Source organism: Symsagittifera roscoffensis, chromosome 6 (genome assembly GCF_963678635.1).
Source record: "Symsagittifera roscoffensis chromosome 6, txSymRosc1.1, whole genome shotgun sequence".
NCBI classification, from domain to species: domain Eukaryota; kingdom Metazoa; phylum Xenacoelomorpha; order Acoela; family Convolutidae; genus Symsagittifera; species Symsagittifera roscoffensis.
This window is the reverse complement of record NC_087067.1, coordinates 28,095,379-28,113,414: the sequence shown is the minus strand read 5'-3', so window position 1 is coordinate 28,113,414 and position 18,036 is coordinate 28,095,379. Positions and strand designations below refer to the sequence as shown.

Below are 18,036 nucleotides of genomic sequence, written 5' to 3'. Positions count from 1 at the left end.
ATTTTGTGTTCATTCAATCTTTCCAACTGCCTGTTGTCTTTGTTTGTTCCGACCTAATTCGCAAATAAAACGCTACTTTTGGTGCCACTTTTGAATAAGGCGGTTCAGTTTATCAATTGAACCAAAAAGCCTACTAATTCCTTTCATGCGAAAATAGTGTAGTTGCCTTTAGTTTATTACGTTCCAAATTATTTTATGCAAAATTTGAGTTTTGTGCTTTTCAAAGTTTCTGAATTTTTGCCGCGTTCTCGCTCGTGTTTGCGAAGCTGCAGCTTCGCTTCTGTATTTGTTTTTTTGGGAAATAGCAAAACTGCAAAGTTTTTTAGATTATCTGATTTTTGAGTTTTAATGAGCTTTTAGGTGATATGATTTAATGAAGTTGGGTATTTTCTACCTCATTTCATAGCAACTGTACTTGTAATTACAATCTGATTGCTTGTATTTTCTTTCTGTTCCGACCATTCAATTTGGGTGTTTTTCTTTCGCAACATCAAGTACCACAATTAATCATCGAAATTGCTCGAGTGATATATCATATTAAAGCCCTTTCAGTAGTGATTGGAATTGAAATTTTTGTTTTTTATACGAGTTTAAGGCAATTAAAAAGATTGAGTTTTGTTAACTATATAAAAACTGGCCGCTTAGTCTAAAAAATTGATTTTACTCAGCGAAAGTTAGTTACGGAAGTTTCGTTTAGCGCTTTGTAAATTAAACGTTTTTTAAAGGAAATTTTAAAAAATTTTGTGGAAAAACTTGGAATTTTTTTCTAAAACAATGGTCGTTTATGCCTAATTCACTAAGTTTCTGCGCGTTTGTACAGCTCTCGTGTCGCGCCACGCACAGAACGACACTAATTTGAAGAAGAATTTTGGTTCAGTTTTTTTTTATTATGGTAGGAACACTGGGTGCCACTTGCTCAGCAACCGGCTATTTTTGTTATATTTTTGGAATAATACTGATAGCCTAGCTTCTTTTTTCTCAGTTAGATGCCTTCTTTCTTTTTTTTAAATTAGAATCCTAGAGCGTTTTTGAACAATTTGATCCTTCCGGTCCTGATCCTTTTGTTGTTTACCGTCACCGATGTTGGATCGCAGCAATTTTGCTGGGGTTTTGCTTGTAGTGCTCACAAACAATGCTTAGAAAGTTTTCCCAGTGTCCAGAAAAACCGGTTTGAAATTTTTAATTAAGTCTATTTTCGAACGAGTAGAGCAATTGAGTACCGTTCGTTATTTGAAACTTATGCAGCGAAAAATTGATTTTACTGAACGGAAAATTGATTTTGGGAGCTTCTTTTAGCGCTTCCTTGGTAATGAAGTTGAAAAAAAAAGTTTTTTTTCACAAACATGTGAATTCAAAATAACCGCTTGGTTAAACATACATGCTGCTACAAAATGGAATTATCCTAATAGCTAAAAATGAACAACTACACCGGCATGTAATTTTACAAATACAACTTGTATGAGTAAAATGAATAAAAGAATACAAATACATTAAATATAAAAATAATCTCGTAAAAACCATTGGATCTCTGTCAATAGGAATTTTTTTGTGTATTTCTATTTTAAATTTTTCAATTTCAAGTTTAAATTTTAATATAGCTTTAACTTTTCTCAGCGTTCCATTTAAGTATTGTTTAACACCGCCTGCTTTCCACAATTTGTTTTTAGGAATCTGTTTTGTTTTATATGTTTTGTGCGTTAGTTAGTTTCATTGGTACTCTGTTTAAGATAAACTGCCTACCAGTTTCATTTTTCTTATTATTTTTTAACCACCTTGAACATTCTAGTCGAGCAACGCTGGGAAATGAAAAGTTCGGCCGGTAAAACGTTAGACTTGAGAAGTAGATCTCGTGCATGATCATATTTTCTGCGCAGATAGCACACTTTGTTTCCCCAATTATTTTGTCTGTTTATTCTGTTAAATTGAGACATGGGTAGATTTTGAAAAAATGCTGAGCTGACAGATAAATAAGACAAAACTAATGATCTATAAAGCAGAATTCTTGTTTCTAATGATACGATGTGTCGAACGCAGTTTATTGATCTAATTGCAAGAAATTAATGTTTCATTTGTAAGCATATAGTGGTCTGTGTTGAAATGTAATTCGTACGAATTAACATAATTTATTTGGTTTTGAAACTAAGCCAGGGTCGATAAGTGAGAGATTATTATCGGTTACACGTGATGGTTTAGTGACCCTTGGTATAGTTAAGCCTCAATTTGCAGCAAAGTCGTAAAGTTTTGATGACTCGTCTTGTTTTTAAAGATCTGTAATGTAGTCCCCAAATTTAAAAACTTCCATTTTGAAGCAAACGCTTGAGAAATTTTACCACCTCAATTTTCAAAAAAGCACGGAGAGAGGTTTTTCTTGAGCGAAACATTAATTAAAGTTTTTTCAAGCATGACTCAATTTCAACCCATAATGACTCAAAAAAACTTTGTCAGCAGTCATGAGATCTTTACTTTACGAGGAATTTTGGAAGATAAAGGAGTCCAATTTCTAACACCTTCCCCTCTTTTTAGACTTGTCCATCCTGAGAGTGAAAGATAACAAAAGTATGCCCTGAGCTTAAAAAGTATTTACTATTGTTTTGATGTTGAGCCATCTTTCTGTTGCTACAACTATAGTGTCATCGAAATTTCACCTTAAAATCAACAATTTCTCAAATTTGTTTTGCACGCTTCTGATATTTATCAAGCAAAATTTGACTGTGTTAGATTGACTTTCAGTTTCCAAAAATTGTTCATAAGATAATAGTTTTTGCAGTTCATGAAAGTGACCACGATTCTCCTCAATGTCTCCTCAGAGGACTAAGATACGCAAAAAATTGAAGTCAATATAATACAATAGTCCATACAGATATAAATAAGACCGATATTTGATTGTGTTATTTTCTTTAAATGGAAGAACGTTTGAGTAAATAACGTTTTGCAAAAAAGGGTTGTTTTGATGTTCAATTCTGGAACTAAAAGCACAAAAAATTGAAAAACCGGCAAAATTGCAATTTCATCAACTGCCAGTCGAAATTGTAACTCGAACATCATTTGGTTTGCGAATTATTTTCCGCGATTTAATTTCAGCATTAGAAATGGTTAGACCCTATTCAGTAAAATAGACCCTTAGATTTTCCACTAGTAGTTGAATGCCACTGGCATTTGGGTGCACTACATTACGTCGTCACAAATGTTAGTTATTAGCTGTTAGATTAGTATTCACACACAACTTTTGACCAGGGAAAGAACCATCCATTTCCAAACACATGTTTTCCAGAGCATCATTTGCAGCAAAGTCGTAAAGTTTTGATGACTCGTCTTGTTTTTAAAGATTTGTAATGTAGTCCCCAAATTTAAAAACTTCCATTTTGAAGCAAACGCTTGAGGAATTTTACCACCTCAATTTTCCAAAAAGCACGGAGAGGTTTTTCTTGAGCGAAACATTAATTAAAGTTTTTTCAAGCATGACTCAATTTCAACCCATAATGACTCAAAAAAACTTTGTCAGCAGTCATGAGATCTTTACTTTACGAGGAATTTTGGAAGATAAAGGAGTCCAATTTCTAACACCTTCCCCTCTTTTTAGACCTGTCCATCCTGAGAGTGAAAGATAACAAAAGTATGCCCTGAGCTTAAAAAGTATTTGCTATTGTTTTGATATTGAGCCATGTTTCTGTTGCTACAACTATAGTGTTCATCGAAATTTCACCTAAAAATAAACAATTTCTCAAATTTGTTTTGCACGCTTCTGATATTTATCAAGCAAAATTTGACTGTGTTAGATTGACTTTCAGTTTCCAAAAATTGTTCATAAGATAATAGTTTTTGCAGTTCATGAAAGTGACCACGATTCTCCTCAATGTCTCCTGAGAGGACTAAGATACGCAAAAAATTGAAGTCAATATAATACAATAGTCCATACAGATATAAATAAGACCGATATTTGATTGTGTTATTTTTTTTAAATGGAAGAACGTTTGAGTAAATAACGTTTTGCAAAAAAGGGTTGTTTTGATGTTCAATTCTGGAACTAAAAGCACAAAAAATTGAAAAACCGGCAAAATTGCAATTTCATCAACTGCCAGTCGAAATTGTAACTCGAACATCCTTTGGTTTGCGAATTATTTTCCGCGATTTAATTTCAGCATTAGAAATGGTTAGACCCTATTCAGTAAAATAGACCCTTAGATTTTCCACTAGTAGTTGAATGCCACTGGCATTTGGGTGCACTACACTACGTCGTCACAAATGTTAGTTATTAGCTGTTAGATTAGTATTCACACACAACTTTTGACCAGGGAAAGAACCATCCATTTCCAAACACATGTTTTCCAGAGCATCATTTGCAGCAAAGTCGTAAAGTTTTGATGACTCGTCTTGTTTTTAAAGATTTGTAATGTAGTCCCCAAATTTAAAAACTTCCATTTTGAAGCAAACGCTTGAGAAATTTTACCACCTCAATTTTCAAAAAAGCACGGAGAGGTTTTTCTTGAGCGAAACATTAATTAAAGTTTTTTCAAGCATGACTCAATTTCAACCCATAATGACTCAAAAAAACTTTGTCAGCAGTCATGAGATCTTTACTTTACGAGGAATTTTGGAAGATAAAGGAGTCCAATTTCTAACACCTTCCCCTCTTTTTAGACCTGTCCATCCTGAGAGTGAAAGATAACAAAAGTATGCCCTGAGCTTAAAAAGTATTTTCTATTGTTTTGATATTGAGCCATGTTTCTGTTGCTACAACTATAGTGTTCATCGAAATTTCACCTAAAAATCAACAATTTCTCAAATTTGTTTTGCACGCTTCTGATATTTATCAAGCAAAATTTGACTGTGTTAGATTGACTTTCAGTTTCCAAAAATTGTTCATAAGATAATAGTTTTTGCAGTTCATGAAAGTGACCACGATTCTCCTCAATGTCTCCTGAGAGGACTAAGATACGCAAAAAATTGAAGTCACTATAATACAATAGTCCATACAGATATAAATAAGACCGATATTTGATTGTGTTATTTTCTTTAAATGGAAGAACGTTTGAGTAAATAACGTTTTGCAAAAAAGGGTTGTTTTGATGTTCAATTCTGGAACTAAAAGCACAAAAAATTGAAAAACCGGCAAAATTGCAATTTCATCAACTGCCAGTCGAAATTGTAACTCGAACATCCTTTGGTTTGCGAATTATTTTCCGCGATTTAATTTCAGCATTAGAAATGGTTAGACCCTATTCAGTAAAATAGACCCTTAGATTTTCCACTAGTAGTTGAATGCCACTGGCATTTGGGTGCACTACACTACGTCGTCACAAATGTTAGTTATTAGCTGTTAGATTAGTATTCACACACAACTTTTGACCAGGAAAGAACCATCCATTTCCAAACACATGTTTTCCAGAGCATCATTGAAAATGTTTATTTCAGTGTTGTGTTGATCTCTGCCAAATGGTTTTTCACAGGAGTTATTTTGCAAACTGCAACTTTGAGGCTTGAATTTTTCAATGGATATCTCAATAGTTTCACGAAGTTGTTCACAAGATTCTTTTCCGGTTAGTCCCCCATCAGTAGAATTATGTCCCACATGCATAACAAGCGTTTGAACTTTTGTCCCGTAAGTATATTTGTCAACAATACTATTTACGTCATTTATAGTAGCTGATGAATATGAATGTAATGCGGTTAGTAGCCCAATATCCTGTCGGTTAATTTTTAGGTGTGAGCTGTCCTATATTATGAGGTTTTTGCAAACCGAGGTACGAATTTGGGCTAAAATTTGTCATTGATTTGTTGAAATTTCGGATGCTCCGCTTCTTGTTTTTGCTGTAATAAGTTGTCAATTATTATTTTTTTTTTCGAAAAATTCTACATCTTTTTCCAGTCTTCCGATAGTTTCCTGTTGATCTTGTAGCTTATGTTGTTGTAGACGAGATTCTTGTAGTTCGACTTGCGTTTTGAAAATGGTATCTTTCTGGACTAGCTTCTGATTTTTTTCTTCTCGCAATTTCTGCAGTTTTTTAGCCTCTAGAAGCAGGTTTGCTTTGATCATCTTTGTTGGGCAAGCCATGGTTTTGTTGATTTACAATTTTTTGTTGTTTCAAACTTTCATCAAGTTGAAACCAACCGTCAGCTTTTTTTTTCAAAGTTTTAATGTTTGTAATTCCTTTTTTGAATATTACTAGCAAAATAGTTTCTTGTTTAAATAAATGTATAGTTTTGGAATGTCAAAATATCTAAAACACTTATTTTAGTTCAGTTCAGCTGAGTATTCACGTTTGATTCATTGTCGATTTATGCTATCCCATGATTTGTTTAGCTGTATGGCATTCTATATGACATCTACATTTTTGAAGTAATTTATTAGTAGTGTTTGATTTGTGAAACGATGTAATTGTAAAATATCGAAACTGAATTAGTGAGTAATCGATGAAAAATCCTATATGTAGAATAGATATTTTCTTGTTACTTAAAGAAATATTTTACCATGACTTTTTTAAGTTCGATAAAATCGAATCAAAGTTGAAGATGGTAATTTTTTTCCCAGTCATTCCCCAAATGATAAGGGTCTAGTGACCCGCTCAAAGTGGAAGACGGAGGTTTTTCCAATATTATTACCCAGACTTGAGCACCATAGTGCTTGGGCTTCAAAAAGACCTACCCTCTAAATCACGGAAAAAACATCAGCGTAATTTTCCTGCATATGTGCGTGCATAGCTTGGATTTATATAAACTATGTTTTAGGAAAACGAAATACAGTAAAAAGATTATTACTATTTTTCAGAGTCCCATGAGCAGTCTTCCGGGTGGGGTTGTCGGGGCAAATTCTTCGCCGTCAAACTCTCCTACTGTCTTCTCAAATGGAACCACAGTTTCTTCTGGCGACGAAGGACCTCGCACTCGGAGCAAAGTTACCTCACCCATCATCACCACGCCTAAACGTCGAGTACACTACTCGGGTCAATCTGATGGCGACGAAGTTACTATCAGACAAAGAACGGCTAGTATTGTGAACTCGGAAGATGATGCCGAACGAAGCACGAGTCCGTCGCGATACAGTAGATCGTTTAATTCGAGAACTTCGCCTCGACACTACTCTAGCTATAGTTCTCGGAAGTTTAATTCGAGTGTATCTTCGGGATATTTTACGGCCGATTCGGAGGATGAAAATTTTGTCCGTGATTTCGACAATTATGAAGTGAAAGATATCACGCTGGAGTTTTTCTATAAACCACACTCGCTCACACTTTTAGGTCAGTCTGTACAATTTACATCATCTTTCTCATTTTTAATTGCCTTATAAATGGTGATTAATTGAGCGATGGGTTTGTAATGCGTAGTTCAAAATGAAAGTTACGGTGCTACGGATAATTATTTTTGCTTGTGTTTCCAGAATCGCCAATTCATTTTTTGTTGACTTGAGTTCATTGACGCTTTTCAAACTGTATGTTCGCTATGTTTAACTTTGTAGTATAACTATTCATATGGATAGCAATTGGGTGATGTTGTTTCAGCTGTATCTCTGACGATTCTGTTCGCTGTGAGCTGGTACAGGGACGACTCAAATGAAGTGCTAAACTTGAGTCGTGGATTCATAACCATGGGCTCCTTTTTCGTCCTCGGTCTCAGTATTTTAGGTGAGCTTATCATGTTTTTGTTCCGACCATTAAAAGTGGGGAGGAATTTTGTATTCGGGTGATTTAGTTTTTTTTTATCCACACAAAATCAGGTATCGCGAATAATCATGGAATGGGTCTGTGATATATCATAATCCAGCCGTTTTAGTCGCGATTTGAACCAAATTTCAAAACTTTCAAGTTTTTGTCCCGGTGTCGAGAAAAAAAAACAAGTTTTGAGTTTTGACCTAATTTCGTGCGAGTAAAGCAGTCGAGTAAGTAACGTCGTTCATTCTGAAAATAAGCCATTTTAGGCTAAAAATCTTCGATTTTACTAAGCGAACTAGCTTTTCAATTTTTATTTAGCGCCTCCTTGGTAATAATATTTTTCCATAAAAAAAATGAAAAATTGAAAAATGAAATTTCTTTTTTTTTAGTTTATTTTTTTTTGAAAACTTCTTTAGACGATAATGCCTAACTTACTTACTTTAGACGCGTTTATATAGTTCTAGCATCACACCACGCACAAGAAACAACATTAATTCGAAGAAAAAAGGAAAAACCTATATTGGAGTTTTTTTGAATGTGGTCGGAACATTGTGCTTCTTACACAGCAACCGGCTATCCTTGTGGAGAGTAATGAACGTAGTGAGTACTCTTATATAGATCTTGCTGGTTTTGTTATTGTTTTTTTTAAGGAAAAAGTCTCGAACTTTGTTCACGCTCAGTTTTGAGTTTTTTCACAGTTCGAATTTCAGTGCATTTCTATTGTCAAAAGGCAAACTCCAATATCGAACAGCAATATGTAAATGTCACGAAAAACGTGATTGGCTTCTAACTTCGAAAATTGAATTTAATTATCAGATTTTCCTGCGAAATAAAGAATTACATACTGATCCAGTTTTCTCAAATTGGGTAGTTTAATCAAAAAAGTGTCCACAATAATTTGTTCTACAAATCCGAAGAGCTTTAAGACCATCTATTTTTTTCTTCGAAATTCAAAAGTTTTTTTTTGTTTACTTGCGTTCATTGAATTTTTTCCAACTGTTTCATAACTATGTTTGTTTTTCCGAAATAATTTTCTTTCCAGGACTATTTTTAAGAGTAATGAACAAAGTTCGAAATTTGTTTTTGATACTGAAAATAACTGGTCGTAATTTTACCACCTCGATTTGTCAAAATACGTTTTTTTTTCGTTTGTCATTTTTTCAGTTTAATAAGTTTCGGCTGAATTTATATTGATTTGCTGGCATTTTATTGCGTCGTTCGGGGATCAAAAAAGTTCATGTGCGTGCGTGTGCTCTAAGGGGAAAAGGGACATAAAAAATTTTTAAATAGAATGTTTTTGGGTCTTTTTTTCGGCATGAAAGGTTTCTGCTCGTATTTTCAGCTTTGTTACCGCATGGTATTTACAAATTTAAATTCAATCAACCATCCGTTTGATTTTAATCAAATTTGTATCACAAGTGGTTTCCGTTTGATTTCAATCAAAATTTTCCGTTTGATTTTAATCAAATTTGTATCACAAGTGGTGCGAAGCTGAGCTTCGCCTGTGTGTTATTCTTGTCCTCCCCCATTGTGAACCAAATGGCTGTTTCAATAATCAGCGCAAGTAGAAATGAGGAAAAGCGCCAAGCACCCGGTCAAGAGAGGATGTATGATATTCTCGAGGAGAGAAGGCGGGTTTTTAAAGAAAAGTAAAGATTTTCGTTTTTTTATGGAGACCAGGTTGATTTCCGAGCGACCCTGAAACACAAAAAAATATACTGAAACACAAAAACATCTGTAAGACCTATTTTTTTTAGCTCCCGTTCCTTCAGAATTGTGCCGATATAAGTCGATCTTTTTAGGAGTTTTTATTTGACGACGTTGGATGCATATTTTTTGCCCTAACCTTATAGTAGAGGAAAAATTCTGGGGTGTGAAATATCACGCAAATCTCTATGCTACAAATAAGCGGCAGATGTTAAAAAACTTGATATTAAAGCCCTTTTGTTTGTGACTCGAGCTGCAAAGCCAATCCAAAATAGCCCTTCAACACACTCAGAGACGCTCACAAACAGGACATTCAAAAATTTTGTTACTTGGAAGAAAAAACAAGCAGGGATATTTTTGTTTTTATCTAGTTATCGGTTTTGTTTAGCTCATCAATTGTTCTGATTGTTTAGTGTTCCCAAATGGACCCTTTGTGCGTCCCCACCCAGCCATCTGGCGCATAGTGTTTGGGGCTTCGATGTTGTACCTGTGTGCACTGGTGTTCATGGTGAACCTTACCAAAAGACAGATCCAGGGTATCATCAACTACTTCGACTCATCAATCGACTTCAATCACCTCGACGTGAGCAGAGTTTAAACATATTCGGCTTGTTTCGTTTTAAAATCAGCAGGATAGGCATGATCAACAGCTCATAAATATGATACTTTTCGAATCATTACACCGAAGACTTTAGTCAAGGTGTTATGGTATCGTGTAACGGTTTTTTTTTAATGTTGTCTGTTGTCAAGTGTCGACAAATAACGTCCACAGTTATCAATTATCATGTGGGCTGGACTATATCGCGCTATGTCACGTGATTGCGTATGTTTGTTTCTTTATTTGTTCATCTTTATTTATTTAATTATCTGTTCTTCTATTTATTTAATTATGTTTAGTTTGCTTATATTTATTTATAATTTATGTATGTACATATTTATTTTTGTTTATTTTTATCACGTGTTTTGTTTATTTATTTAATTATTCTTTCTTTCATTTAGTTTTGCTTTTATTATTTCTGCGTGTGTATTTATTTAATTTATTTATTTTCATTTATTTATATTATGGGTCTGTTTGTTTGGTTATTTGTTCATATATATTTTTTCATGTCTATTTAATTATTTGTACATTTCACTTTTGCTTTTATTTATTTATTTATTTATTTATTTATGTATTTATTTATGTATTTATTTATTTATTTATGTATTCATTTATTTTTTTATTGCTTATTTATTTATCAGGTGTGTTTTGTTTATTTGTTGATATTTATTTCTATATTTATTTAATTATTCTTTCTTTCATTTAGTTTTGCTTTTATTATTTATGTATGTGTATTTATTTCATTTATTTATTTTCATTTATTCATATTATGGGTCTGTTTGTTTGGTTATTTGTTCATATATATTTTTTCATGTCTATTTAATTATTTGTACATTTCACTTTTGCTTTTATTTATTTATATATTTATTTATTTATGTATTCATTTATGTATTTATTTATTTATTTATGTATTGATTTATTTTTTTATTGCTTATTTATTTATCAGGTGTGTTTTGTTTATTTGTTGATATTTATTTCTATATTTATTTAATTATTCTTTCTTTCATTTAGTTTTGCTTTTATTATTTATGTATGTGTATTTATTTAATTCATTTACTTTCATTTATTTATTTTATGGGTCTGTTTGTTTGGTTATTTGTTCATGAGATATATATTTTTTCATGTTAATTTAATTATTTGTACATTTCAGTTTTGCGTTTATTTATTTATTTATTTATTTATTTATGTATGTATTTATTTATTTATGTATTGATTTATTTTTTTATTGTTTATTTATTTATCAGGTGTGTTTTGTTTATTCGTTGATATTTATTGCTATATTTATTTAATTATTTTCTTTCATTTAGTTTTGCTTTTATTTATTATTCATGTATGTATTTATAGCTTTCTATGCCTTCGGTGTATTGCGCGTAGCGCCTATGTTGTTAATATGAGTTAATTACTTGTCACTAGGGTAAGTATTGGAAGGGAATGTACCTGTTAATAACTTGTCATGAGTTGATTACTTGTCAGTAGGGTAATTATTGAAGGGAATTTACTTTCGAAAAGTTAATTAGCAAGTTAGATTGATTCTTACTTACACAATAAAGTGTAGTGTATTACTACGAAGAAACTAATTTTTTCCCACCTAAGTCGCGATTAAAAGTGATCATTTGGTGGCTCAATTTGTATTTCATGTTAATCATGTTTATGCCTATATAAGCATAGGCAGTTTAATAGCATATGTTGCTGCTTTAATTTTGACTAGTGTTAATTCCGGTTTAAAAAGAAACAGGTATTTGTAAGAGTATAGGGTTCGTTGTTTTTTTTGCGGCGCTTAACAAAGTTTTAACACTTTTCGCAAACTTTCAGTTTTTCTTTCAAACTACTGGACCGATTTTCAAAATAGAGGTAGCTATAGAAAAACCGGCTACTCTTCTACGTGCTTGCAAGTCTCTTTTTGTTTTGCCCCACGTTCTGCGGCCTTCGAAACTTTCAGTAGACGGAATTTTGACCTCTTGTGTTGAATTTTTTCGTTTTCTCAAATTTTAAATGTAGAAAATCTGACATGAGTGTTTCAATCTAAAGATCAAATAATGGGGATTCCCCTTCATGAGCGGCTATTCTCTAATTTCGGTAATAGAAAGTTATGATTTCAAACAAGGCCATTTTGTGAAATTTTGGTTAAGGGGTTCAATCGCTTTAAAAAGTGGTTAACTTTTCGTAGGCATAAATGGCTACACCTTTATCTTCACAAAAAAAAGTTATGACATAAGAAAATGTCCATTTTTTCAACTTTCGACCATTTTTTGGAAACTCTTTTTCCTCAAAAACTACCGTGTCAAATCTGAGATTAAGGGTTTAATCGAAAGAAAAAGCTAGTTACGCGAGTTTTTTTGCGCAAGCGGCTCTGCCCTACGATTTGAAAAAAATTTTAGTCTTAGAAAAAGTCCAATTTTTGAAACTTTGTCTATGTTTTGGAAACTTTCTTTTTTCTCCTGGTGATTCTGAGATTGATGGTTCTTCAAACAAACAGCGTGGTTAGATCTTCCCTGCATGAAATGATTCACCCTATTCTTTTTGCAGAGAAGCCGGTATGGAATTCAAGTTTTTTTTTGAAATTTTGACGTCTTGTAGAAATAAATGTCTTTACTACTCTCGAAAACTACATATCTCGATGACTACTGTCTAAATACGATAATAAATTTTATCGCAAAAATAGATTGTGCTTATTTTCCTAAGAGGCTATTCCCATGCTTAAGTTTTGAAAAATAAATATTTGAGACATCCATATTTGGCTGAGCGACCCTAAATTTTTTTAAGGCTTTCGAAAATTAGTTGGAAATCCGCTCCCCTTTACAGAACGTATCCAAAAAAAATGCAGTTGAAATTTTTAAGGAAACCCCGAATTTCATTGGCTAGGAAGCGGTTTGATGCTGGTTTATTTGATAATCTGCTTAAGTTTGAGTGAAATGCTGTACTGCATGCTTGAATCCAGAATCCAAAAATTTGCCTGCGGCACAGAAAATTTGACTAAAACAGCGTCTTTTTAGTGCTTTAGGAGGGCTCCGAAAATCAATTTGGCTGACCTAAAAAAAAGGTCGTCAAAATTTTCGACAATTTTTTGAAAATCCGCCCTCCCCTCGAGAAAATCCTAGATCCGCCCCTGCTTGAATTTAATTGAAATTGTAATCAGACCAGTTTTATTTCGAGCGCATTACGAAAACTGGCATCAAAAGACAGCGCGCAAAAATTGATAGCTGTCTATCTCAATATCTAGATACTTATCAAACTTTAGTTCACGCGCATGTTACCAGTCGTGTCGAATGTAAGCGCAAGCAGTCAATACTTGCAATGACGTTTTAAATTATTTTTCAAAGTTTGTGAGTTATGGCTTAAATTGTGGCGACTTGTATATTTTTGCTAGTTGCATTTTGTTACGATTTGTCGCGATACCCATTTTTGTTGAGTTTGAGTCGGGTAAAAAAACCATGTTTTCGTCTGGGTAATATGTCGTTTTTTTTTCAGGAAAAGGAGTACGCAGTGGACTGCTGGAACCTTCGTTGGGACGCCATCAAAGGCAGACTGGACGTGTTTGTATTAGCCCACTTTCTAGGCTACGTGTCTAAGGCGGTGATGATGAGGAGCAGTGCTCTCTGTTGGACCATCAGTATCATGTGGGAGATCACTGAGATGTTGTTCATGCATGTGCTGCCTAATTTCGAAGAGTGTCTTTGGGACCAGGTGAGGCGAAGACAAAAAAGTAAAGAAAACAAGAATTGCTGGTTGCTGTGCAAGAAGTACCACAGAAAGTTGCGACCACAATAATTGTCAGAATTTTAAAAATTGTTTTTTTTTTTTAAGTTATTTTTTTTATTTGTTCGCTGTGTGATTAGTGGATCCGAATGAAAGCCTAGAACATATTGAATTGTAATTATAAAATAGGTATATTCGACGACATTTTTCCTTGATAAAACGAAAAGAAAAATTCTAATTATTGAAATTTTAAACCATCAAAAAAAAAATTTCAAATTGAAATTTTAAACCAGTTTTTTCGACACTTTCAAAACTTTTTTTAGTTTGCGAGTTCATTGATACTTTTCCATGTTTTTACTATGTTTTCTTTTTCGTTTGCATGGGCGAAGTCTTCAGATTAACAATGTATACGTATGTTTATATAGTTGATTCTGGACGTGGTGCTGTGCAACGGCTTCGGCATCTTCATAGGCATGCGAGTGTGCACTCTGCTGGAGATGGGCGAATACAACTGGGAGAGCATCAAATACATCAACAGTGCCAGTGGCAAGATGAAGAGAGCACTGTTTCAGTTCACGCCCATGTCTTGGACCAGAGTGCAATGGTTCGACACACCTTCCACTAGAAGACCAAACAGCAAATATTCCAGGTCAGCTTTGCTACTCTGAGGAAATAGCTTTTGTTAAAATAATAATTTAACAAGTGAAATTTCACTTTTTAGGTTGTGCTAGTTCGATGTTTGTTTTTTTTTCAGGAAAAAATTTCGAAAATCGGATAACTTGTTCTCTCTAATTTTTCTACGTTTTTTGTTCAGGCTCAAATTTATTTTTTCGCGGCTTGACTTTTGATTTTTTTCAAGTTCAATTCCTTTCCTTTGCTAAAAGGGAGGCAAGCTCCACTATCGAACAGCAAAAGTATAAAGGTCACGAAAAAGGTGATTGACTTCTAATTTCGAAAATGGAATTTAATTATCAGGTTTCCCAGCGGAATAAAACATTTACTTACTAATCCAGTTTTCTCAAAGGTGGTTAGTTTTGTCAGTTTGTCAAAAAAGTGTCAATCATAAATTGTTCCAGAATTTCAAAGAGCTTTAAGGCTATTTTTTTTCCTTTGAAATTCGAATTTGACGTTTTTGAAGTTGGCTTTTTTCCAATTGTCTGTTGCCATGTTAAGCCACCTTTAGATCGCTTGCTCATCACAGCACGTGATAAAGTGCCCTTCCTCCTGGTCATCATCGAAGATGCTGAATTAGCACTCACTGTAATCTAATCAAAGTCAAGTTCAGTCGAATATGTTTTTACCAAGCTGTCGTCAAAAAACTAAAACTTATTGTTGTTAGATTTTGATTTTGCCTCAAATAATTACCTCAAAAAATAATGTGACCATTAGTTGAATATCTGATCATCTAGGTCTGTGTCACCTGTCAAGAGGTCTCATTACAGTGCAACTTCCTACTCCAATAATGAAAACGGCAACGGGGGTGTTAATGGTGCTGGCAACGGGGATGAGAGTTACGGGACTAGGCTGTCTCAGATGGCACGTGACCCGCAGTACGTGTGGAACAGAATCATGCTAGTCTTCATCATTCTACTTTTGTGTCAAGTTAGTAATTCTATTATAAGAATCAAAAAAGTTGGAATAGAAAGAATTAATTATAAAGAGCAACCTGGTAAATTTAAATAAAATTTTCATGCAAACTTGAAATTTCAGCCGACTTGAGATGTATATTCTGCTTGGAAAATTGGCGTTTGTATGCAATAGCTTTCTGAAATATTTCATTTGCTCCATTTTGTTAATTCTGCATGTTCTAACTTTTTACATTTCTCTATATTGTGGATCTGATTTAATTAGCCTCGATTTCAGATTCTGGCTGACGTATATGAGTTTTGGTTCTGGTTTTATCATTAAAAAAATTAAAATACGATCTGGGGCCTAGGAAGTTAGACGACAAGCAAATTAGACTACCGTAAAGAAACGGAATTTACGGACTACCAGTATTTACTCAGCCGAAAGTAAATTTAAGTCAGTAAACAAAACACGCAATTTGCTCGCAAGTTATTGTCTAAATTGGACACAACCAGTATTTACTCAGCCAAAAGATAGTTTAAGTCTGTAAACAAGTTTCACGCAATTTGCACGCAAGTGATTGTCTTATTTCCTGTCGTCTAAGTTCCTAAATCCCATGCGATCTCTTTCACTATTTCCTTACCCCCCCCCCCCCCCCCGTTTTTGAATAGAGGGAAGATACGTACTAGGTACAATACAAATTCATACTTGCTTTATTTTTGAAATTGTTCTTTATAGGGGTGGGTTGATATTATTTACTAGGTACCTCAGGAAAGGGGGCAGTTAAATCCTTTATTACACGAAGAGATTATTTATTCGGAGCTTTCATTTCTAAATTTTTTCTATTTCAGATAACTGAGCTGAACTGTTTCTGTCTGAAACACATCTTTAGGATCCCCACAGAGCACGTGTTTAACTGGGGTCGTCTCGTCCTCCTCGGGTTCTGTGTATGTCCCACTGTCAGACAGTACTACACATATACCACGGATGTCAGGTACGGAACATAAAATCATGCGCACTTTTACCAATTTTAAGGGGAGCGCGCACCTAAAAACTCTGGTCTTTGTCAAACATTGATTGTTAAGTGTTTAGGAAGAGCTAAGCAAAATAATTTTTGCTGGCCTAAAAAATATGACCATTTTTTCAAATTTTTTTGAAAATCTGAACCCACCCTAGCGAAGCTCCTACAAGATCCTCCGATATCGTAGAAGGTTTGTGTTCTTGATGAAAATGATTAAATTTGTTACAGTTCATTGAAATATCAGTTTTCATAAAACAAATTTATTCCAAAACAGGTGTAACCGTCTGGGAACGCAAGCGTGGGTGTTCATTGCAATCACAGCAGTCGAGTTGTTCGGAGTGGCTAGATTCGGCTGGGACGAAATATTTGCTGTTGTGCGACCATTGCACGTAGTCTACTGGCTCGCTCTCCAGCTACTGGCCGCAATCATGTGTGTATATTCTATGATACTCTATAACAAATATTTTCTAGTTACTCTCTCCAAAACGAAATCCAAATTGAAAAAGCTTCGAAGCAAGTAAAACTTGAAAGAAGTCTAATTTAAGTATTCAATCATCTATATTAATCGTAGTTTGCAATTGCGGTCTTAACTTTTCCTTAAAATCTCTGTCAAAAAGAAAACATGAGATATTGATTTTCTGGGGCTTCGCGAGCGTCTTTTAGCGTCTTTTCTTGCTTTCATGCTAACTTGGCAAAAGGCTAATTTATTTTAGAAGCTCAAAAATTGATTTGAAAATTAGCGACATGATATCGTATCATGGCAAAAGTAAGACCTGAATGAATTTATTAACTTATTCAGTATAATTGCAGCTTTCATACTTCTAATTTATTGCTGCCGCTTACTCTTATCTTGTATTCTCATTTCATTTTAAGTATCAAGATGTGCAATAATTGCATTGTGCTGTAATTTATCGTCTATTTATTTAATTTATTGCTCAGTTGCTGCATAAATTTAGCAACATTTATAGAAAAATAGGTAACTATAAATTTCATTTGTCCGTGAGTTGTTGCAATTCAATAATAATTTTGAAAATGTTTTAAACAGTTCGCTTTAGTGACGTATGTAGGGAGAAGAAAGGGAAGAAGAGCTGCCTGGTGTTGATTATTGAAGTATGAATTTTTGTAGACTAAGGCAAGGTTGCGCTGCTGTCAAGACGCATGGCGCCTATTCTAGAGGTCCCTGTTTCGAATCTTGTAGTAGAATCGTGCTTTTTAAGAGTCGGTTGACGTAGTTCAGACTCTTGTTAGGTCACGATGATTTTTTTCATGAGTCTTAAAGTTAAAAGGATCCAAAGAGCTTTAAGGCCATTTATTTTTTTAGAAACTTAAAATTTGAATGTTTTTGAAAAAAAACCAAGTCAGTCTTTGTTGCAGTTTCATTGCGTTCATTACTCTTTTTTTTCCAACTGTCAGTTGGCTATGTTTATTTGAAGCGCCAGGCGAATTGAAAAGCACCAGCTCAACGTGATTATGATATGCGTATCAACTGTTTGAATTTAGGCACCTCTAAAAGTTTTTTGCTATAACGATTTCGGTTAATGAATGAAATTGATAGTGAAAGCTAATTGACAGTCGATGAACGTAATTCAGACTCTTATATAGGTCGCGATGATTTTTTTTCTGTAAAAGTCTTAAAATTTCCTTCTTAAAAATCAAAGTCTTAAAAAAGTTCAGGCTAAAATTTACTTTTTTGCAGTTTGAATTATGGTTTATTTTCAAGTTCAGTTCATTTTTTTTTGTTAAAAGAAAGGCAAACTCCCCTATCAAACAGCAAAAAGGGTCACAACAGCAAAAGGGTATAA

General features: G+C 33.8%; 1 protein-coding gene across 1 annotated transcript; it reads left to right on the top strand.

Moving 5' to 3' along the window:
* Positions 1–6,770: 6,770 nt before the first annotated feature.
* LOC134847770 (phosphatidylserine synthase 1-like) lies at positions 6,771–17,174 on the top strand. Its single transcript, XM_063864986.1, has 8 exons — positions 6,771–7,235; positions 7,497–7,619; positions 9,767–9,936; positions 13,420–13,635; positions 14,073–14,296; positions 15,057–15,249; positions 16,065–16,207; positions 16,509–17,174. Exons 1-8 carry the CDS (start codon positions 6,773–6,775, stop codon positions 16,753–16,755), a joined length of 1,779 nt encoding a protein of 592 aa, XP_063721056.1. The 5' UTR covers positions 6,771–6,772; the 3' UTR covers positions 16,756–17,174.
* Positions 17,175–18,036: the final 862 nt, after the last annotated feature.